At 41.3% G+C, this 24654-nt stretch overlaps 1 protein-coding gene across 3 annotated transcripts in view; it reads left to right on the top strand.

Moving 5' to 3' along the window:
* Ptprm (protein tyrosine phosphatase receptor type M) overlaps window positions 1–24654 on the top strand; it is a 676296-nt gene that overhangs the window by 395793 nt on the left and 255849 nt on the right. For all 3 annotated transcript variants that reach the window (XM_055610111.1, XM_055610108.1, XM_055610112.1), the window contains exons 8-11: window positions 4353–4661; window positions 8979–9088; window positions 17466–17667; window positions 20687–20789. In XM_055610111.1, the coding sequence (XP_055466086.1) occupies window positions 4353–4661; window positions 8979–9088; window positions 17466–17667; window positions 20687–20789 (724 nt within the window). The remainder of the gene's footprint in view (window positions 1–4352; window positions 4662–8978; window positions 9089–17465; window positions 17668–20686; window positions 20790–24654) is intronic.

Genomic DNA, 24654 nt, shown 5'->3' with positions numbered 1-24654 from the left:
CAGGAGAGAGCATGCAGAGGATGAAATAAGCTTTCTTGCATCAAGTTGCACCCCAGGTATACAGATGTGTATAGGGAGTGTAAAGCTAATAGAGTTCGGGATTTTCAGCTTGGCTGGTAAAGATGCATTTTAAACTTTAGAAAGCTTTGACTGATTCCAAAACCATAGCCATACCACTTGCAAACCGTGCCACGAGCCTGGAATCATGGCTGCTTACGAATACAGAATCACTGGGGAGGCCAAAGCAACATGGGCTAATGGGGTCTTTGCTCTGATTTAGCTGAATAGTGCGGTAAATGAAGCGGCGGCTTTATTAAGTTGGCACTCTCCTTTGTGAGACTCATGAGCAGAAATAACAGAGCCGGAGGTCCTAAAGGGGCCGCCACCACACTTAGGTGTTATTCCCGGGATTGTAATAGACCCCTGTGTGGTTCACAAAGAGGTAGGAAAGTGAAGCCTGTTAGCAGGAGTGTTGGTTGTAATCTATGTTTTTGATTATCGATGACAGGATCCTAAAATTACACCCAAATATCTCTCACAGGTTCTGAAATTGAGTTTCTGAAAAAGCATTGCAGAAGTAATAGGAGGTAAAGTGCAGAGTTCCAGAGAAATGAGCTGCGAATTGAGCCTGCAATGGAAATTGATCCTATCAGTCAGCGTCTGCCCTTATTCCGGGACAAGGGGATGAGGGAGAAGAAGGCAGGATGGCTGATTAAATAGGATACCAAGGGCTGGAGGCTAGAACTGGGCTTGTTGGTCCCTCGGGTCAGGAATGTAGCTGTCAGGCTTCTCCGCTGGAAGCCTGGCTCAATCTGGCAGAAAGAGAACGGAATGAAAAATGCCCTGGGCCAGTGTGGGAGTCACTGGAGCTTCCGTAACTTCCTGCAGTGGCTGCTCTGGTACTCCTGAGGGATGCCATTTTGGTAGCTTGTCATGAGCTCATGGTAGACCAGCTGTCCTCATGATTCACACAAACAGGGTTTGTCAAGAAGGCAGGGGGTGTCAGTGTGTCCTGAGGGTGTGAGTAAAAAGAGAAATGGCTGTGGAATCGATTCCTATCCTCAGTCCTGTCTTTGGGATCTGTGAGGAATGAGGAGCAAATATCCTGTAACTACTGGTCCTGAGCATATAGTTTATTGCCCGGTTACTTAACTGGAGGGGATTTGTACTGTTCCCATAGAATAGCACTAATGGCATGTCAAGGGAACGTGGTGGGTAAGGGCGGTGTTTGTATCATCCTCTCAGGAGTGCCCTGTATGGTCCAATTAGCCTTACTGACGCCCCACATTTCTGCTTATAAAGCTGCTACCGCTTGATCTGTTTCTACAACGATGCCCTTTAGCATCTGGAGCGGCCTTCCGTGTAACTCACTGGTGTCAGTATCCCCTTGGAATGGCTTGCTCACAGTTAGCAGCACACTAATTGAAATAGTTCCACAGAAACCTTGAAGCTGGAGGTAGCGTAAAGTGCCAACCTAAGACACAGGCCCTTTAAAGCCATGGCCTGTTCAGATTAAACTTTGCAGACCAGAAGAAGGAAAGAGGAAGAAGATTGCTTGTGTGGACTTGCTGAATGCTTAGTTGCTGGTCTTGCTCTAGCCACAGTGTGATTGAAGAGAGAAAGCCATGGCAGCACCTGAGACACCACTTACATGCTGGGGGAATCTATCTTTGGGCATTTGTGGTTTGTGGTTGATTGCTTGGCCTGATCTGGCATACGGTTTTGTGCCCTCAGGTCCTCAGATGCTAGAGCTCCACCCACACTGCTGATGTATTAGTATTTTTGTTTGGTTGGTTGTTTTTTATTCTTATTTTTTATTTGTCTAACTAACCACCATCCCCGTTCCTGCTCTTAACTTGGCCTCTGGGCCCAAGCAAGAGAAATATGACAGCATCCCACCAAGAGTAAACCATTTAATCATTAATTTGTTGATTCAAATGCTGTCTCCGAATTTTAACAGGTAGAGGTGGCCAGGATTTTTTATTACGATGCCCTGGTGATGTGATTCACAGCTACCCCTGTTGGCACTGACCTTGCCACATTGCATCAATATCTCCATAGATACAACAGAGCTGCAAACTGTTGGCAAAAGCCTCCAAAGAGTATAAAAGGAAATATACATGTCATGCCCTCTTACAGACTCACCTCTCTGTATTCGGAACTCCACTAAATGCATCTAACCTGCTAAACATGATGCTTTAGCAACAGTAACTACTGGAGCATCTGTGGACTCCCCTTCTGGTCACTGGGCTGACTATGTGTCTTGCCTGATTTCTCTGCAAATAGGTAGCCTAGGAAAGGACCGAATTTCCTAATGTGGTTTTTCTACAATGTATGTCTGCTTTCATTTCAACGTGAAGTATAAAAAATATATATATAAGGGAAGAGATCTTCTTTAAAATATTTTACTGATTTTTTTTTTTTGAGAATGTCATGCAGAGCCTTCTGAATTTTGATCATATTGACCCAACTCTTTCCTCCAACTCCTGCCAGGTCAACTCCTACCTCCCCATATCCCCCAACTTTGTGTCCTCTTTTGTTGTAATCATTTTAACAACCCATTGAGCCCAATCTGCTCTGCTCATATTCTTCTGGGTGGTGGTCCACTCTGGAGTATGGTGGACCTACCAGGGGTGTGACTCATCCCACGTGAGGGACAGTCTGCTTTCATAGATGCTTGTGAAAAGTAGCTTTGTATTTGGTTAATCTGGGACTTGATGGTGCTGGGCAGTGAGGGCCAACCTCTTCATACAAGAGGGGCAACACACCCATTGGCGCTGTTAATTCTGACTCTCGTGACAGTCATGATTTTATATACTTGGTCATGGAGATGCTCGATCACTGGATCACTGCCAGCTTACCCATTTCCTTGCCAGCTTGAGACTTCGTTTGCCTTGCTAGACTTCTTAAAGGTGCTAAGGAAAAGGGAAGCATGCATTCTTCGAAAATGTTACCAGCAGACAGACAAAACTGCTTAGCTTTATAATTCTGAGGCTTTGTTTAAAGGTGTGTTTTCTTAGGTAAGACATACCAAAATGATGCTGAGTACTGTGTGCAGTGCAAAATAGGTTTCCATTGAAATTAAGTTAGAACTGCATTGCTTGTTTAAGCTAATCTCTGAGGCAATCAGTCATTTTATTAGTGCAGCTGATGAAAACCTTGGGAAAGCACTTTAGCATGGTCCTTGTGGAGACGTGTGATTAAACAGGAAGAGGGTGAAGAGATACCTGCTAATCCGTAAGAGGTCTTGGGTTTCTTGAAAGTTTTATAAACATTTGACTAATGGAACATTAAATAGTATGTGGCATTTCCTTTATATTATAAAAAAAAAATCACTAATCTGGAAGAAACCTGGTGTTGGTTCTCAGCAACTTATTTATGACATTTTTAACATTTGTAATTTTAAAAGTTGATTTCTAAAACTCATAATTTAAGTATTAAAAAAGTAGTTCATTCATAAGGATTATTCCTTCCAATTTCCACTCAGTAATTCATGGGGCCATTTTTGTCTTCTTGTCTGTGGTCCCTAAAGTATGTAGACAAAGCGATATGTTAGAAAAGGACAGACATGGAAGTCAAAAAAGATCTTCAGACACAAGGCTGACAGACACATTTCTGGCTCCCTCCAGCATGGGTGGTTTTGTCTAGGTGAGCTGAGCAGGAGAGTGTGCCCCGGGCCTGTTTGTCCTCAGATTAGGAGAAGAAGGGGAAGTATTTCTAGTACTCTTGTCTCAAAATTAAATACACAAGATCACTATTACACATTCTGGTCTTCCATCATGCTGAGAAATCATTACTATCCTGCAGCACAGTTTTCTTGTCACCTCAGAATCATAGTGCCAGAGTCCAGCCTTGACTCTGACCAGGTCATCAAGCCTGACTTGGCTACAGAACTTAGATCTATGTATCTGGAATGGAAGCGTCCAGTTCACAGAAGTGTCTTAAATGACTGGCAGATCATAACCATCATTTCTTACGGTTCCGTATCTACTTTCCTTACCAAGTGTCACCCTCTTGGATTCTCTATGGCAACCATGCTTATGTAAAATAAAATTTGAAATTATCAGTGAACCATGGCTTTGGCAAAGCAGAGCCCTCTAGCATAGTCTTTTCCCAACCCCGAAAGGCACACCCTTGCCACATGGTGTGAGGCATGGTAAGTACTCAGTAATGCTTATATGGTTTGTCTTGGTCCCGTCATTTCAAAATCAAGCCTTAATCTTTCTCTGTATATTTTAATTCATATTATTCAATTACATACATTCTTTTGCATGTCATTCAAGTTTCTATGGGGTACGGCCTCTACCTTGTTAAATTCTTTTCTTGTGTGTTTTTCTTCTTTTTCAAAATAGATCCCATGCGTGGCCCGAGAAAACTGGAGGTTGTAGAGGTCAAGTCTCGACAAATCACCATCCGCTGGGAGCCGTTTGGGTACAATGTGACTCGCTGCCATAGTTACAATCTCACGGTGCACTACTGTTACCAGGTTGGGGGGCAGGAGCAGGTGCGAGAAGAAGTAAGCTGGGATACGGATAATTCGCACCCTCAGCATACAATCACCAACCTGTCGCCCTACACGAACGTCAGCGTGAAGCTCATCCTCATGAACCCCGAGGGGCGCAAGGAAAGTCAAGAACTCACGGTGCAGACAGACGAAGACCGTAAGTGCTTCCGTATGCCACGCCTCTGCGAAACGTGCTCTTACGAAACAGCTATGGTCTCTCTGACTTTGAGAGCTGCGTGTTCTTTGACTGATTATTGACAGAGCTGGTCCTGTGTGGGTCTGGCACAGATAACTACAATTGTGGGGGGAAAAAAACCCACAGTGATTGCAATGGTTGTGAGAGTCTCGAGGATGGTATTGTTTAGCCCCTCGCCCTGTCCCCCAGCTCACATAGTTCTGGAATGTTCCCTGAGCTCTAGAAGGGGTGGTATAGGTTTCTATTTAGGTCTAGGCCCACAGCCAGTGCTTATACTTTGCATCCTATTAGTTACGTGGCGCTTTCCTGCATGGCAATTCTACAGTATTCTAAGTAGTTCTTTTATCTGTCATACTGGATTGAGAAAGGCTTGTCTGAGGTATTGGATCAGTTTCACAGACCGCTGATTTAAACATCCTTCCGTGGCATTCTTTCTCATCCTTCCAGTAAAAATTCAGCACAGACGTACAGCAGGAGCCCCGTCCGGCATGAGCCTGTGATCGCAAGGCCATGGCGTGTTCAGGAGATCTCCTTGATTCTGGCTCTTACATTCTTTCCACCCCTTCTCTGTAGTGTTCCTTGAACTGTAGAGAGGGTTGCTATACATCTCTTGTTTAAATGTTATAACATTATAATATTATAATATGTTATAACAAAACGTAATATAGTGTATAAACCGCATAAACAACTTCTAAGAATAAACCACTGTTTGTTATCTGTCCCAATATGCATGACCTAGGTTGATAAACATTCAAAAATACAAAAATCAGTCCTTACATGAAATGAGAAAGGATTACTGATAAACATGTTACTCCTGTTTTAACTAACACTATTGCTGATTCAGCAGGAGAGAAACTCTAACCTTTTCATCAAGATGAGACAGGACTAGCAGATTTGAGAATTCACCCAACTCCTTTGAGTTTCAAAGTGAGAACTAATAGAAGTTGGGAAATCTTTGGAATCCTGTCAAAATGTCAGAATCGCTAATTTTGTATGTTTGTTTGTTTAAATTATCTTACTAGTCTCAGGAATTAAGGCCTATGTTATTTGCAAATAAAAAACCTATTGTTTTGTGGCTCAGCAGCATTCAGCTAATTAGAAAAGAACTATTATTGCAAATTATGCTTTCTCAATAACCAACCAAACAAAGACATACTTTAAAGAAGATGGGGAGAGAAAAGACAAGTAGAATAATTGTCAAACAATACCAAGTTTGAAGAGAGAAGCAGCAGTCCATCGCAGTTCTGGTTTAGCCAACCTCATTTTGTTCAGGAATCACACATTACTGAAATGTTTATTTTATCAGGAAGTGTGTGGAAGTTAGCTTTGACCACCATTGGCAGTATCACTGGACAGCATAAGTGTTAGGGCTGCTTCCCTGAACTCCTGAATCCTAGACTGTCTAAAAGCAGATATTCAGCCTAAGTTTACATGAGGTTTTATTTTCTCTAGTAAGTCTTCTGGATAAAAATAAATAAACAAATAAATAAATAAATAAAGTTTGCTTTTCCTAGTCTAACTGTTGTAAGTGGTGATTAGTATTTACTATTGATATTATTTTAGTAACGCTGCTGTTGATCCTAAACGGCTGTATACCCAAATCCTCACACAGAGACTGGGTTTATTTAGTTAACCTAGAGCACAGTGCTGGGCAATAGTTACTTTATCCTAAACCTCTAAGCCTTCAATTTCCTAACATTCCGATTTTACCCATTTTACTTGCTTTTTGTGAAATCTTAGGTCTGGTTCATTCTCCACATCATTCCAAGACCTCTCTTCCAGCTCTGCTCTCCCAGCTCTCTCCTGCCCTCCTTTCCTCCTCTGCCTCCCACAACTTCCTGTCCTCTGGCTCCTCCCTCTCTTCCTGCTTCCTTTCCATTGCTCAATATTGTGGCTAGTTGCATTATTTTGTCATGTTTACACAAAGTTGAGACAAGTGATGCTTAGAATAAGTATCACAATGCAATGTTGAGATTGAAACCAGAGAGTGGGGGAGAGAAATCAGTATTTGAATGAACAAGGGTAAAGTGTATACATTCCAAAAGAACATTATACCAACATCTAACCCTTAAATTTTTTTTGATGAATCCACTTAAAGCATTCCTTTTAATGCATTATTCATTTATTTATTTCACATTTATCTGTGTGTCTTGAGGGCTCATATATCCCATGGTGTTCCTGTGGATTTCAGATGAAAAGTGACAAGAGCTGGTCCTGTTGTTCCACTACATAAGTCCTTTGTGTGGAGCTCAGGCTGTCGGCTTGGCTGCAGTTACCTTCACCCACTGAGCCATCTTGCCAGCCCCACTTAAACTACTCTTCGCAATACCTTCAGTTACCATGTCTCTTCTAAGACATTTTCAGAGTTTGCTTTCTTTTTCAAGATGTCCTTCAAATCAAAGTAACTTGAATCTATCCCATTCAACTTTAGGTTGATTTCCTCTGTATCCCCTCTTCATTCCTGAACCTACATAAATATTTCCAAATGTAAATGATCATGCAATCATCCAGTTGTACATTTCCAAATGTAAACGATCATCCACTAATATGGCCGTGCTGATACTGTGAGAAAATGATGTCACAGGAAACACTCTGGAGGCAAAGAAGATGCGGGTTTTTAGCATTTTCTCAGGCCTGGCCTGCTGAGGTTCAGCTTCCCGTTGGTTAAGCAGTATAAGCCTGGAGTCTGGAATTCAAGATTTCTACGAACTCAGCAGTGTCCTCACTTCTGAACAGCATGTGTTACTTTGTTTCAACATAAAGTTCTATTGCCTTCTTCAGCCCCAATGAGTGATTACTTTCATATTATGTATTGTTCACGCATTATCCATGAGGAATAGACTTGAGTCATTTTAGAAGTGAGTTAAGTGAAATCCAGTTTGGAGTACCAGCTTGTCTAAACTGTGCATTTTTAATTATTGGAGAGTCTTGAATAGTGCTCACCAACACCCCATGTGGTCCATAAAGTGCTTTCCTGTTGCATGTTTGCCTCCATTCGGATTAAATACAAAGACTCTCCCTCTACCACCAAGCACACCCTCAAATAAAAATGAGTTTAAAAATTGAAATCCTTCACTTTCTTTTGAAATTCTAGGTGTCCTTCCAGTCTGAGACAGACTTGGTGACAATTAAAAGACTATTCATATCCTCACACAATCTAAAACATCTCTCTGACCTACTTTTAAAAATCTTTATTGATGCTTATCCATTCATGCGGTGATGAACATTCGGGTTATTTCCATTTAAGAATAATGCTGCTGTTAATATGTTGTACAGTCTTCTGACCTGACTATTCTCACTTATCATGGGTACTCACTAGGTATATTAGATGGATGGGCAGAACCAATGAAGAATAGATAGATGATGATAGATGGATAGATAGATAGGTAGATGCTAGATACATAGATGGATAGATAGACAACAGACAGATAGATGATTGATAGATAGATAGATAGACAACAGACAGATAGATGATAGATAGATAATAGACAGATAGATAGATGATAGATAGCTAACTGGCTAGATAATAGATAGATAGATGGATAGATAGATAGATGGATGGATAGATGGATAGATAGATGGATAGATAGATAGGTGGATAGATGGATGGATGGACGGGCAGGCATAGAAAGATCATAGGTGGTAAACAGATGACAGATAGTGGGATAGCTGGCTCACCTTGAGTATCTTTGTATGTATAACTGATTTGAAAAGCTGCCATGTGATTGTCAAAGTATCTGTATCATTTCACATATTCCACCAACGCTGCACTTGTGTTGGAATGTCATTTTGATTGGAAGTTTTCCGGCCACCAATGATTTTGAGGATATTTTCCTGTATAACCTTAGCTCACTTTAAATTCTCTACCCTCCTGCCTCAGCCTCCTTGGTGTTTGCTTTACAAGTCTGTCACTGCCATCATTTCTCTCTATCTGTAACAGTCCTGGCGACTTGGAAAGCTAGCATCCCCACCCACCACTCCCACCAGCACCACTTGCAAACCTATTGGCTTCCTTTCTTCTGGAAGAATGGAAAACACTATATACAAAGGGAAAATAACAGACCGTCGTGTAACTGGCTCACACCTTACAGAAAAAAAAAAAAAAGATACAATCATTTCACAAGCACCGTGTAGTTACAGTGGCTTTCAGTTTCAGATTTTGCAAAGAAATGCAAAGTTATCTTAGACTGTTAAGATCTGCAAGCTCTATGGATAGTTAAGACCTCCTTGGGAAGGTTGGTTATGACCAACACATTCATTGCTCACCATCCTCTCTAGTCCCAGGTGCTGTCCCAACGGAATCCATCCAAGGAAGTGCCTTTGAGGAGAAGATATTTCTTCAGTGGAGAGAGCCCACACAAACATATGGTGTCATCACGTTATATGAGGTAATTTACATATCTGTTGGTGATTTACTTCTTAAGTATAATGTATTGTAACAATCTGAGCTCTCTGGTATTGTAAACACACAATTTCATATTTTCTGGGAGAGTTTAGTGCTTTCTATAGTCATGATTGTTGTAATATAGAAGCAGAAGATTACAAGCAAGTTTTTCAACTATGCATAATTTCAAGACACATAAGTAAAATAAGTTGGATCACTGTGTATTGTGTGTTATATATTAAGAAACAGCATGACATTTTTAAAAGTCACTATTACTGAAAGTAATAAATATTTTGAAATATACATTGATTAGGAAGTGATCAGCGAGTCGTGTTCTTTCTTGGCTATGAACAATTTTTCCACTATTACAAATGAACACTGATTAGCCAATTAGAAAAGTCAATAAAAATTATCTCCACAGTAACCACAAAATAATATTTTTTGGTTCCTTTGTATCAGCATGCATTCCTTAGATTTCATTGACACCATTTTGTCTGCTGGGGTACATCAAAGAGTTGAGTGAGGGTAGCAAAAAGAGAATTTGATAAATTGTTCAAGAAAAAAATAGCAGCAATAATGGGGTGACAGCCATCTTCACATGACTGTGAGCATTGTCTCATTGTGCCCATCATCATTGAAACAAGAGGGTTTGTTTTTCAAATTAGCATTTATATGAATGCAAATTCAACAAATTACATGTTGTAAGATTTCTAAATATTATGGCCAATCTGCACATGGATCTGCCTGGCCGCCTGTCAGTGGCTCTGACAGGAACGTGAGCAGTTGAGCTGTTGGAAAGAATCCTTTCACTGACCCCACAGACTCAGTGATGTTTCCTCAGACCTTCTGAAAGCTGATTTTGAAATGCAAAAAAAAATAATAATAATAACAATAATAATAACTGAGAGCAAAGTGAATAAAGGCAAAAGTGTTGTTTTTACTCTCTGTTTATTGTAAAAACATAAGTTCATGGAAATCCATGGCTCAGCTTCTGTGGAAATGTTTTATAGTCAGGTCAAGCAAGGTCAATTTTTTTTCCCCTGCATGGTGAAAATACTTCATGTCTCGGGCCCTCTAGCAATGTTTGGACATCGATTTTACAGATTCTAATCTAAGAATAACGGGATTTTTTACTTGAAAAGCCATTCTTTGAAGTTTAAGGCCCAAACAGTCTGTCCACCTGTCCCCAAAGCCACAGGTAGCTCTCTAGAGAGACAGAAATTAATAGCAAGATTCGTTCTCCCTAATCCCACCAGACAGTTATCTTTGTGTGATAAGTAACTTCAGCATGAAAACAACAGGGAAAATAATATTTCAAAAGAAGATGCCATTAATCTCTCCGGCCTAGTAGGCAGGCTGTCCCAGCTGAACACTGATCTAAATGCTGCTACAGTGCAGACGTGTGGATATGCCATAAATCAAGGTTCTAGCAACCAGATATTTGCAAGTAGAGCAGGATGGCTTATTTTCCTACAGTTCCAAAGGGGAAAATATCAAATATTTGAGTCGAGTCTAAATGACTAATTGTGTCGTCTCAGTACCAAATCAGTCTCTCCCATTCCTGCCTGGTTTCTAAGTAAAGGAGGAGAGTAATTCCAGATTCCTCCAAGTAGTGCTTAGGCAGCATCTCAACAAGGTCATGTCCTGAGACCTCAGTGCTCCTGAGTCATAGTTCACTTGTCTTACACAAGCGCACACAGTTCTGCTGGGGAAGATGATCAGTATAGCACCAGCCTGTGTCCACTCTGTGGAGGCTCCCAGACTTGCAGAACAGATGCCATGTGAACAAAGCTAAGGGATGGCTTCTAAAGAAGCAGGGACCATCGGAACAGAGATTCTGCCATGGAGATTCTGCCATGGAGTCACATTTGAGTGTAGGTGAAGATTGCCATGGTTGGTGACTGCTTTAGTAATAAAGGTGTTCCCTGGGGGCTGTTAACATTCTTAGATGATGTGCGGATAAAATAGATTGTCTGCTGTAGAGATAAATACATATGCTGGGTTTTGATTATTGTTCGGTTTTCCTTTATATCTTATAAAAAGTACACTAAAGCATTGATGCTTGAAAAACACTAATAGCATCATTTGTGTTTTGGTCTTTACACAAGATATATTCCTCTATTCTTCTGTCTTCATTGTAACTGTACCTTCATCCTTTTACTGTAGGGCCTCTCCTTTCCCTTTTTCTCACCGTCTTTCTGTCCTTGCCCTTCTCACAATTGTTTGCTGACTTTGCCACTTTGTTTTGTCAGTTATCTTCCTACAATCCAGGTCCGGCAGTTACATCCATGCTCAGTGGCTGTCCTGCCAGCTTATCTAACGCGATGCTGTTCTTCTAGCAGGCCTGTTAAGTTTACAAACATTCAACGTAGAATGAACATCTCAGTTTTTCTCTTAGTAGTAACCCACTGTTAGAGCTAGATACAAGCCCAAACTTTCATAAGGCAGAAAGTACACTGCAGTTTTATTTATCAATATAGATGGGCACAGTTTAATATTAGCAAAACCATGTTTGATTATAATTACGCATACCCTGTGAGGGAGGTCACCAGCTCACATAGTACAAAAATAAATATAAGACACTTCCATGGTTGATATGCAAAGTTAATCTCATGAGAACTCTCCAGCAGAAATTTAGAGGACATTTTTGTATTACACCTGTCCAGGTAAACACAAAAAGCCCCGGGAGACCCACGAGAAAGATCTCAGTGGATTTTGTTTGCATAAGGTTTATACTACGTGATAATCAAAGACATGAAAACTGTCAACAGAAGGCTTGCAGTGACTATTTTCAGCACTCCTGGAAGCAGATGGACTGATGGCTGTGGTGTATACAGACTTTATTCAGATTAAGATACATACACTACAAAGAGCCAGTGGGGGGGGGGGGCAGACAGTGAGTAAGAAGAGGTGACTCGGGTATTCGAACTGGCCTAGAAGCATGTGATAGCAGACCCACTGAATTTAAATAACGAATTGGAGAGATTTAAATAGGAAATAAATTTGTTTAATTTTGTATAATTTGTATAATGTAAACTTTTGACTGGTGACAGAGAGAAATGTGTACTTATAGGGACTGCTGGTGGGAAGTATATGTTGCCTCTCTTAGCCCATTTGAGAGTAACCACGGCGATTTAAACATTGGTATTGAGCCTGTTTCTAGAGGTCTGTCAGTGAGTAATACCCCAAAGTGTGTTACACAGAGGCAGTGCATCTCACTAACTTATGTCTCAGTTGTTTATATATGCTTAATGTATAGCATATAGGCATGGCATCTCACTGATTTTTTTCTCTGTGTCTATAGTTAAATTTAGACCTATGACCATGAGCGTTACACATCTACAGGTTTGTACTCGCTACGTCTAAGACATTGGAAGAAGACAAAAACCACAAAGTGAAGCTCCTATTCTCCACTAGAAACAACTGTCCCATCACCGACTTTAGGAAGAATTAAACCAGTGCCAAACCCAGTCAGTTTTGTGTTTGACTGGCACAGAAAGTTCAGTTTGACTCAAAGTAAGGCCTGCTGATAGGGCCATTTGTATGTTAGGAGTTGAGACATCTCAAGATCATGAGCCTTAATGACTGTGTGTGCTTAATCACCATCGTCCGAGTTTGGTAAACTTGAAGAAGGGATGAGAGTTGAGAGCAGTGTTAGGAAGTTTAGCGTCACAGTTCAGCACCTTGGCAAGCTGAAACCGTAATAATGCTTTCAGAATAAGTACAAAACTATTCAAAGGAAAGCAACCTTCCCACTCTTTCTTTTAATTGGCAACTATTAGGTGCTATAGAAATAGCTCAGTGGTTAAGAGCACTGCCTTCTCTTCCAGAGGACCTTAGTTCAATTCCTAGCACCCACATGATGGCTCCGAGCCATCTCTAACTTCCATCCAGATCTTCTAGACTCTGTGAACAGTACATATGTATGGTGCATGGACATACAATCAAACACTCATGCAATAAAAATAAATAAAATATCAACAAACAAAGGAACTACAGTTACCTCTGAGTATCTTCCCAGTTGTTATTATGAATAATTCCTCTTGCACTGTCTGTCTTCTAGATTTAATGGCCGTGGTCTTCAGTGTTTTGGGTTTATTTTTCCTCTCCAAGAGCCTTCTTAATTTTTCACACCACTCTCATTTGCTCATGTGGTTCTACCCTCCTACAGCACTTTTCCAACTCCCTCCTACAGTATATTTCTGCTGCTCTTTCAGTATTTCTTTCAAATACTGTAGTTTCTTATGAAGTACCTTGGCCATTTTCTGCTGTTCTTTTAGTATTTCTTTCAAATACTCTAGTTTCTTATGAAGTACCTTGGCCCTTTTCACCCCTGAAATCAAATTTAATTATCCATTCCTTTGTGATCACAGAGTAAATTGCCCAGACCCCAATTAAAGACCTATATTTTATGCTGGCTGCAATTACCATCAACTCATGTTCCCTAGACAATTTCAGTCCCCTGAAAGGCTATTCCATTTGGGCTCTCTGTGAAACTCACAGTGTAGAATTGGAGACTTTGAGGAGAAAGGGGGAAGATAATTCTAGGAGATTCCGGGCACTTAACTGCAATCAGAAATCATCCAATGTAAGCCAGTGCTTATTCCATCTCACCAGTTTAACACCCTTCGCCACCATCACTTTATTTAGGTGTCACTTTGCTTTTGTCTAGGGGCATCCTGTAGAATCACCGGGACTCACCAGAGGGCAATCAGAACTCTTTAGAGTGGCTTCCTTAAAACATTTTCTGCCCTCAGCCAGCAACCTGGTACTGGCATAAAAGCTTTCCCAAACTTTTCTTCGGGGAGCCTCCCACTGCTTTTTCTGCTGCCGGGTGCTTAATAGGTATTTAATAAGCACCGTTGCATGACCAACTGAAAGTATGAAATGCCAGAAGTAAGCGTTGCGTTCTGCTCTGAGCCTGGCAGGATACTGTGGAACCTTGGTCTGTGCTGCCCAAGACAACAGCTGCTCACTGCTTGCAGTCTCTGTGGCAGGAGACAGTTAGAGAGTTGGCTGCCTCCTGCCTGGTCCAGGGAGCTTTTGAATTTCTGACTCTCAGACTCTAGGTTTAGGGAATGGAGCTAAGGACTTTCTGGCACTTAGTGAATATGTTCAAAAAAAATTGTCTTTAGGGGTAGATAAGAGAATTTATAACTTTGAGGAAGGCATGAATTAGTATGTCGTATTTTATAAGGAGGAGTGGGGTCTATACTTTTTATCGAATTATTAAAGGGTTGAAGCCAAACACATTTTACATTTCTCCATTCTGACTCAGTTTGGCCACCGGGCAATCCTCTGTCTCTGACATATTGAAATCATGATTTAAGACTAAACAGTAGATTCACCACATTCATGACTCATCACCAGGTAAAGCTAAAGAACCCAAACACAGGGAGATGTTGGCTGCTCTGGTTAGAAAGCCAGACTTAGGATGGCTAACAAATATGCAGATTTGGGACTCTGGTCAAAGGCATGAATGAACACATTACCTAATGTCACCTAAATTCTCACCAAAGTCTTTCTCCCTGGACCATCTTTTTATCTTTTCCGAATCTTCACGCCCAGCCTGGGCCTGTCTTGGACCCTACTTCTGTCACACGTATGTGTCCACATGGACATTTCAAATGTCTACTTTCATCCTTCCATGCAGCCTCATCTACTCCATTCCCTTTCAATAAGGGGCATGATCTATCTGAAATTCCCCTTTGGACTCCTCAGCACGGTATTCCATCACTGGCTGCTGTCTGATTTGTTCCTAACATTTATAGGTCTTTTCCTGCTGTCCCTCCCAGAGCATATGGTAGTCTGATAAACTATTTTGTATTACCCATGCCACAGTTTTAGCCACTGGATTCTACCAAAATTCCCAGTGGTTTTTATACTTCCTTTATTAAACCCTCCAACTCCCTTTATTAAACACTCAAATCAAATTAAATTCTTACCTGGAAGCCAAGAGGATTTTTTTAACACATAAAATTGTTTTATTTGCATACCCAACCTGTTCAAAGTTTGCCTGTTGGATACGTCCAAATCTTCCATCTTGATGTACAGAATTAAGCACAAAGTTGCCCAGGCCAACCCCCATAGCGTCTAGGGACCTCACAGGTCTTCTGTCTGTCCATTCTTTGGATCAAGGGAACTTCTGTCACAGGACTTAATCTAGGTTCTAACCCCAAATTCATTGCCTGATTTGGTCCTTTATAGAGTTCAAGACTTCTCAGGAGTGCCTGCATCTTATCCCTCAGGCATTTTGAAAGGCTGTGTGGACCTTTCTCCCTGACAAAGCTTCTTATGTCACCATTCCATTTGTTTCTTCCATAGTTAGTGTTTTTAACTGATACGTGTATATTTTTTTATTGTTGAGTCCCTTGGTTCCACTGCACCCAGTCCAGATTCTTCATTTCCTAAAGCCAGTGCCTGTGTCTTCTGCTGGCCACAGCACCAGTATTCCATCAGTGTGGAAACAGAATCAGCACATGTGAATGCATAGAGAACCCAGCACAGAGGCCCTCAGTCCTGTTTAAGGCGGGTGAGCAAGAGCAGAGTCCAGAAGGTCCTTAAGTGGGACAGTGCAGACATGTCACCTCCCAGAGTGGAAGCCAGAATAATACAACACTGTATGGCCAGAAACATGGCTACATGCAGGTGACCACAGGTCTGAGACAGGAAGCAAAGGGCCTGGGCTTTCTCACACTTGCTGTGCTGAAGACTAGAGCCAAGGCAGTAGAGTAGACAGGAAGACTGACTGGTTCTTCATGTGCGGTACCCAACTCTGCAATACGCTCATCATAACTGAGGCATTGCTGTGGCCCTTCTCTCACCATCCTGCTTATCCCGCTGGGCAGGAGCAGCATCTGAGACGCCAAGCAGGTGCCCGGAACACAGTGCTGGGCACCTCTGGAGACTCTCCGCAAATGGGTCACAAGTATGAACGAGTGAATAAATGAATGTTGGGGAGCAGTCACACTGCCACATTCCACTCTGGAGGGTTCAGGAAGTGGGCACACTGTGGAGGCTTCACCACAGTCCTCCCTCCAGGGAGGGGAGCTGGTTTCTTGTCTCCTCCACCCCCTCAGCCTCAGAACAGCCATCAGTGAGAGGGTTAACAGCAGATCTGCCTGACTCTGGTGACACCACCTACCTCGGTGATTAATATACATGGCAAACATCCCCTTGCCAAAGCTCAGGTGATTCAATCTAAATAGTCTTCCAAAGAGGTCTTCTTAATTATAATGACATGGTGTAAATATAAGAAAAAAAATGTCAATTATCACTCCGTATAATAACAGTGTTAGTGTTCTTTCACATAAATTACAAGTAGATTTACCTATTTAAAAGCCCGAAAAGTGCTTGGTTTTGCAATTTAAAACTTTTGAATATGCCGCATTTAAAAAATTATGTCATTACAAGCAGTAGAAGTTAGTAATCACCACTAAAGTGTGTGCTCTTGGGTAACTGATGAACTATCATACCAAAATTCTTTTTTTAAAAAATCACTTCAAAAGGCAAATTTTAAAGGCACCTATGTTTCATTTATTTTCAAACATTCCAACCTCAGCCAAAATGCAAATGTCTAGTCCATGGTGAGTGAAAATACCTAAAGCCACACTCGCTTGGGGACAGCTGCCAGTCACTTGTAGCAATTTAGAGCTCAATTTTATTTGATTAAAATTAAATGAAATGTCCAGTTGCTCGTCTCAATAGCCACATTTCACATTCTCAATGGCCCCATATAGCATGTGGCCACCATGTTGATTAATAGGGAATAGAAAATTTCCCACCGTGAAAGACAGTTCTGTTGGACAGTATTCTGAAAAATGTCATTGACTCTGACCCACAATAGGCTGTCCATTTGCAGCCCCAAGACTCACTGGCAGGCATCTCGGATTTATTTTTGGAGCAGACATTGTCAGCCACATGGATGAAAATACTTCAATGTAGCCTTGTTTGGAAATACAAGCATCCTATTCATGGCCAAATCAGATCATGGCTGAAGATTAGAGACGAAGCCTCTATCTTGCCAGTGCCTATCAGTCAGAGCCAGTTGCCAATTTGGGTTTTGTTTGGTTTTGCATTTTGTTTTTGTAAATCAGCTCTTAGGACTCATTGAAATCAGACAACTTCAATGTACTGGGTTATGCTAAACCTACCTTTCACATTCTAACCTACTGGCATTAAATCCCTCCCTCTAGAAAGGTAACAACTCCTAGGCTCATGCTAAGTTCCTAGGCCTCTTCAAAACACCGGGGGTTCAAAGCTTCCAGTGAAGAGCTTGACCCGACAAGTCAAGAGGACTTGTGTCCAAAGGCTTGTGGGATGAAGATGAGATCGCCTTGCCTCTTCTCTTGGCTCGTCATCATGTTCTTATCCCTTTGCAGATCACCTACAAAGCAGTCAGTTCCTTTGACCCAGAAATAGACTTATCCAACCAAAGTGGAAGAGTTTCAAAACTGGGAAATGAAACCCATTTTCTGTTCTTTGGCCTGTATCCTGGAACCACATACTCCTTCACCATCAGAGCCAGCACAGCGAAGGGGTTCGGACCTCCGGCAACAAACCAGTTCACCACCAAAATATCAGGTATCGTATGTTGTTGAGTTATGAGTTTCATCCAAAATGGCATTTGGAGCCTTTTCATTGCTCTTGCCAAGAATGCAAAGATAAAACATAACAATAATTTTTATTAGCACAACTCTGGATAATTAAAACAGTCTCGAAGGATAAAACAAAGTGCTATGTGTATTTAGCATGTAGGGGCATGGCCCTCTTTTATTAGGGCATGGTGGGCATCTTTACAGTTTTCCTGGGAGGACTTGATTACAAAGCAGAAGGTTCTCTGGTCTCCAAGGCAACCCTGGGTCACCAGAGAAGCAGCGCTACGCAGACTGACATAAACCGTGAACTCAGCAGAAAAGCAGCGCCTGCGCTCTGCTGGCCTCAGGCTCTGCCCTTGCTCCTTGCTTTCCATCCTGCAAAGAGATGAGGTGCAGGACTGCGTTAAACACTCAGGGGCTCCAGCTTTTTACAGACCGAACAGAAGATATCATTTGAAGAATATTTTTAGCATGTTCATCTGTGCAGAAAATGCCTGTGTTCCTCAGACGGGAGGAAATGAAGTTGCCATCTGGTGTGGGATGTGCGATCATGGTAAACAAGTCTACCAGCATTTTCTTAGTTTTCTTTTTGCTTCCTCCCTTGGCTAAGAGTAGGGAAATATTTGGGTTTGGACTTGAACTTTTTGTAGTGTGTTTTACTAGTCATCTTCCTGTCACTGTGACAGGATCCTGGAGGGAAAAAAAAAGCAATTTGAAAGAGGAGAGCTTTATTTTATGGTTCAGAGGTCTCAGGCCATGGCTGCATGGCCCCATCTCTGTGGGTCTGAGACGGCGCTGCTCATCTTGATGAGAAGTGTGTGATAGAATACAGCTGGACAGCTCTCAGTGGCTGGAAAGATTCCAGGACAAAATCCACCCTTCCAAGCCTCTCCCTCTGTGACTTCTCCATCTGAAAAGGCTTACCTCTGCCTCCTGATGGTCCATTCACATAGGAACTCATAGATCTTTTGCTAAGATTTGCAGTCTTCTCATCTGGCCAGGGCTCAGGAATGCCATATGCTAAGAACCAAGATTTCTGGTGACATTTTTATACCCAAATCACAAAAGCTGTAAAGAAGTAGGAAGTGGGGGGATAGGAGAAGAGTTAACCAGCCCCATGGGCTAGTTCAGTAATATACACCCTGGTTTTTATAGTTATTACCCTTCATCTCTGGTTTTATGAAAGGTTTGTTTGAAACCGAGGAAATCAATAACCAAAATTAGAGTATTTTAAATGTTCTGGTAGGCTTGGAAGGAAAGGGGTTTTTAAAGAAATTATAACTTAAGGGATGTTTTAAGTGTCATGAGGTTTTCGCGTGCACAAATTTGACTTGAAATTTAATCTGCATCATTAGGCTATGGGGACGGTGCAGAGCTGAAAAATCAGTTTTTCTTAGGTTAAAAAGTGGCATGGAGCGGTTATTGGATTCAATATGAATCCCTGAATACTGTGGTGGTGTTTAATGTATTTCCTGTGATCTTAAGTGAATATTATCTATTATGTCAATTTGTTGTGGTGACTTAAAGAGGAAATGTATACCAATGGGTATTCCTTCCAACTAAGTTTTTGCTTTCCCCAGTAGAGAGCGTATTTCTGTAAGTGTTGTCATAAAGAAGATGTTCCATTAGAAAATTAATTTAACTTTTCCATATATTATATAAAAATTCCAGTGAATATGAGTCTGGCCACCTCAAGTTCATATAATTCTATTCAAAAGTAAAGAAACTTGACATTTCAATTGCCCTATACAAGCTCAACAAAGGTAATGATTTGACTTTTATGGAATTAAAACCACATTTCAAGGCTTGGCTTCCAGCTGCTTAGGAGGCCTTGGCAGGCTTGCTTAAGCCTAGGATATCAGGGCCAGCCTCGGCAAATGGCAAGACCCCAGCCCAGGGAAGGGGAGATGGGAAGGGAGGTTCTGTTACAGTTCCTGGACTCTCTTCTCTGTTTTCATGAACCTAAGAGAAAGAACTCTGCTTGAATCGAGCATATAGTTGCATATTGTGAAGTAGAGTTAATTCTTAATGGAATTAGAGTTGATTTTGAATGCTTAGAAAAAATTTAATGTATGTGTCTGATAAATAACTCTCGTTTGTTCTATAAAAGCTCCCCCCCCATAAGATGGTTGAGAAGTGTGCACACAGAAATTGATCTCTAGCAGTCACATGAGGCATCTCTGCTTACACATGGGTCAGACTGGCAGCTGCTGCGATCAGTTCCATGCCACGGGGAGTCTGTGTGAATCTGTACAGAAAGGGGAGGAGTCTGTAAAGCTCACAGTTGCTGTGCTGTGCTGAGACGCTGTTTCTGGAGAAGACACAATGTCAGGAATGACTAGAGAGGATCCATTGCTGAGAACTGTTGCTAGCTGATAGCTGGGGGAGAGAGACTCTGCCATTTATTTATTTATTTATTTATTTATTTATTTGTTTGTTTGTTTATCTCTCTATTTAAAACCTGTGGCCGATGGTGGATTCCGTATGCCCTGGTGGATAGGCTTCACCCAAACACATACAGGCAGCACTAGCTAGACTTGATTGGTTGTTAAAAAGGAGGAGGGAGAAAAGGGAAGAGGGAGGAGGAAGGAAGAGGAAGGAAGAAGGAAGAAAGAAAAGGGCAGAAAGTTGAGAAGGATTTGTGGGGAGCTGGAGAAGGAAATAAGGGAGTATATATGATGATGTTTCGTTACATAAAAGTGTAAAATCTTCAAGAATAAAGGAAAAACATTTTCCCCGTTAGAAAGAGAACTCCTGCTTGTGGATTGTCTGGAGAGCTGTCTCTTTGAACAGGTATAACCATGGAGATTGGTCACCCCTGTTGTAAGAGGTGCCTAAGCTGAAGCTCCAGAGAGGATTAACATACCTCTCTCTCTCTCTCTCTCTCTCTCTCTCTCTCTCTCTCTTTTAATTCAGAGTCTCATTGTCCTTTGTAAAACAAAGCAAAATGGCACCGAGAAAAGAAGCAAGAACTAATGAATCTCCCATCTAATCCTTTTCCCCAGCACCATCCATGCCAGCGTACGAATTTGAGACCCCTTTGAATCAGACTGACAATACGGTGACAGTGATGTTGAAACCTGCCCAAAGCAGAGGGGCACCTGTCAGGTAAGGGACAGAGGGAGGGCCACTGGCTCCAAGAAAGGGATGTTCCAGTCACAATCACTGATTTCCCTAGAGTGTTTTCTAGGTTTTTCAAGCTGTGCCCGCTTTAGCTCTCTTTACAGGAAATGGCGGGGGGAGATGGCGGGACTCCGTGGAAGGGCGTATAAATACCATGTACTCCAGTAAAGGAGGGTTGTTCTTTTGATGATGGCGCCATGCTACTGTCTCTTAACCGGGAGACTTGACTCTCAAATGATAACTGATGACTGGAGGTCAGGTTACCAGGGACAGAGAATATTGCTTCCTGAGTTTTAAATGGACTGGCTTTAATATTTTTTTAAATTGATTACTTTCTCAAGTACAAATCTAATATATTATTTTTTAAAAGGAACTACAAGGTAGGGCCATCCCAGTGAATGAAGAAAAAAAAATATTTATTCTTTCTAGGAAGGATTCAAAATAATCCCAGGAGTGGACCTATCATAAGATCATTAGTCCCTATAGATGTGATTTCTTCTTGTTTCAATGGGATTTGGATATTTTACTTTTGCCTATCTGAGCAGATAACATTCCATTCATCTCTTATTCCGGACAGCACACCCCACAGAGCCATCTCCATTCACAGTAAGGCAGCGTACACTGTGTCTCTGGGCTCCTGTTGGAGAATTTGATCTGATGAGCCTTTTAAAACCTGACTATATGTGATCACATTTGTTTGTGCTGTTGCCACTGGGGATGGGTGGCTCGGTGCTGTGTAGCTCCCTGGATTGGTTTTTGTACAGTGCAGGGGTCTGATAATTTGATGCACCAAAAGCAAGCATTTTTCAGGTTCTTTCCAGGACACCTGTATTTTTGTAGCCATGGGTCAGGCTTTTTTTCATTTCAAAACCCCGAATTTCCATTGAATTAAAATGTATGCTCTGACCACAGCCTGGGGAGCATCACTTGTCTTCTGGCCAAGCTAATGGTGTTTCTAGACTCAGCAATAATGAGCACAAGGTTGTTTATTCTGTGAAGTACCACAGCCAGAGAGAGTCAGTGGTCACCTCAGTTCATGCCCATGAGTGGAAGGAAGCAAAGATACTCAGGGTCCCTCCAAGCCAGCTGTAGCTGTTCCCTTGTGTCCTAAAAAGTATTTTTGCTCTTGTCTCTTGTTGTTTTCTGCCTGCGGACCTCTCACTCAGATTCCCACCCACATCATGTGGATATTTCCAAATATGAGTTATGAACTATTTTTTTATTTGATCCTTCTATCTTTTCTGTTCCATTTTCTACTGTATTCCTCTCTAAGTTCTTGTTTCAATGTTTATTTTTATACATTTTTTACTCTTTTGGAGATGTTGCAACCTTACTGGTTAGTTCTAGATAAACTTATGCTTTTTGTATTATGTCTGTTAACACATACACTCACATACACACACACACACACACACACACACACAGACACCACACACATACATACATGCACTCACATAAACACATACATACACACACAAAAATACACACCATACACATACATACATGCACACATTCAAATGAATATACACACACAATTGAACGCTTGTCAGAGTCCAACAGCTTATCCCACAGGCCTTATGTCAACTTCATTAACTAATTTCTCTTACATACAAGAAGATTTGGATTTCTATCACCACATCCCAGTAGTCACAAAAGCCGCTTTGCTTGGATAAAAGCTCATGTTATTATTGAGTAATCACCCCGTGAACTTGCCAGTCACTCTGCATTCTGCATCCTTCCCAGTTTCTCCCATAGTAGGAGTGCCCCAAGATTAATAAAGGTTTTGCTGCCTTCCTCATCAAAGGTCTATAATGTCAGAAGCAGCATCAATAGGGACTCCAAGGTGACTGGAAGGATGCTGTCCTCAAAGGAGCAGATTGTCTCAGCACACATTTGAAAGAGGGAATGATCATAGCCTCACCTGTCAAGGTTTTATTCTCCATTCTTTCATAACAGCAATGTTCTCTTCAAGAAATTAACTGCATAGAACATAGTGGACTGATTATCCATTGAAAAGATGGAAGGGCCCATATGTCTGCAGAGACTGCTTGGAAACAAAATGTCTACAGTTTCCTCAAAATGAATAGGGTTTGTCAAGCTCTCAATTTTCTTTAATGTTTAGAGAAATAAGAACGCTGATTGAGAAATCATATGGATCTACAATATAAAGCCATTGTGTAGATTAAAACGCTGAACACATCTGGAAATTTGCAAAACACACATGATATCAAACTGCCATACAAAAATTGCCTTCAGAATGATAAAATGAAAGCTAGAACGAAGAGAGGAAAGTAGGGGAACATCTGTTTGCTTTCCTGGGTTTGGAAGAGTATTGTGAGTTCAAAAATACTGTCACAGTGTGATTTCCAAAACCCATTCTTTTCATTGATTTGATTTTTCTTTGATCCATATTTGTCAGTGTTGGATTTCATTTCTCCTTCATTGTGCACTTCACTGGGTGAGTTGGTGGTATATTGATTCTACTATCAACTCCCAGCTTGTGTAAGACAGATTCCTGAAATTTCACGCAGCTCTCCATGTAAATGACTGTTGCCTTTTTATTGACCAACATATCAGCTCTGTCACATAAAATTATTTAAATTCAGAGATGGCCAAGAAGAACAAAAATCCCATCATTCCAGCTGGTAAACTAGCACCGGGATAGAATTTAAATGTCTATATATGGATTCAGTCTTCTCCTCAACAAGACAGGGAAAGGTTTAATTTTCTTTTGCTTGGTTAGAATTGTCTCATTTCTACCTTCTCTCCATCATTCATAAGCCAGCAGAGAAATCCCTGGGAATTTGGCATAAAAGAAACAACTAAATAAAGGATGAGTTGCATTTAAACTGTTAAGAGTTTTCTTGTGCTAAGAAATGTTTTGTGCTAAGAATGTGTTGTTGTTGTGGTGGTGGTGTGTGTGTGTGTGTTTGTGTGTACATACATACATGTGTTTCTATTAAGGCTAGGTAGGAAAAGTAGGCAGTGAAGAGATTGTACCTATTTTCACAAAATGTGTCACACTTTATGAAACTGGTTTGATGCTGGTACTATGTAGAGAATGAGGTTGTTTCTCTGGCTTCTTGTCGGCACGTCCCCAGCTAGTCATCAGTCAATGGTGTTTGATAAGGAGAGTCCACACAGGAGTGTCTGTGAACCGAGATGCCCTCAGAAGAGAGTTGAGGGCATGCAGAGTTCCAGTGAAAGACAGAAGGTAGGCAGACACCTCACTTGAAAACACTTCCTATGTTAGAAACGATGTTAGCACACAGTGATTATAGCTAAAAACATCGAGGTTGTGAGGTGTGAACATGGTATTTTTAAAACAGCTTTAAGGCAGGGGTAGCCCATTTGTTCATCTCTCTGCCTGTGGCTACGAAAGAATCATTCCATCGACAGCATCTTTTTGGCGCCTGTGTGTGTGCCAACATCATGGGGTTCTTCTGAGGGTTAAGTGAGTTAGTGTGTTTTAAAATACTTTTCAGCCCATAGTTTGTCCATACTAACTGCTACCTGGTGCTCATGCCTGCTCTGTTTCCTCAAAACAACAGGAGAAGGCCATTTGTTTCCATTCAAAGACTGGCCTTAGTCCTCTAGTCTTTCTTCTGTCTCATTTTTTTCAAACCCAAAACCACGAAAAATAGAATTTTACTTAAAAAAACAAACATCTGGCAATTGTGTTCATCAGCAAAATTCTAAATACAGTTTCTGTAGTTCTTGTAATGTCTGATGGCATGTGGCTCTTGCTGTGTGAACAAGTGGTTGGGATTTCATCTCCTAAGTAGCAAATTCTCCGGACTCCAGCTGTATGCAGTAGCTCTTAAGAAAAGGTAGTTGCCCATGTCCTGTT

The sequence above is a fragment of the Psammomys obesus genome, unplaced genomic scaffold (genome assembly GCF_907164565.1).
Source record: "Psammomys obesus unplaced genomic scaffold, mPsaObe1.curated_primary_1811, whole genome shotgun sequence".
Taxonomy (NCBI): Eukaryota; Metazoa; Chordata; class Mammalia; order Rodentia; family Muridae; genus Psammomys; species Psammomys obesus.
The sequence above is the reverse complement of the archived record's forward strand: the minus strand, read 5'-3'. Positions and strand labels throughout refer to the sequence as shown.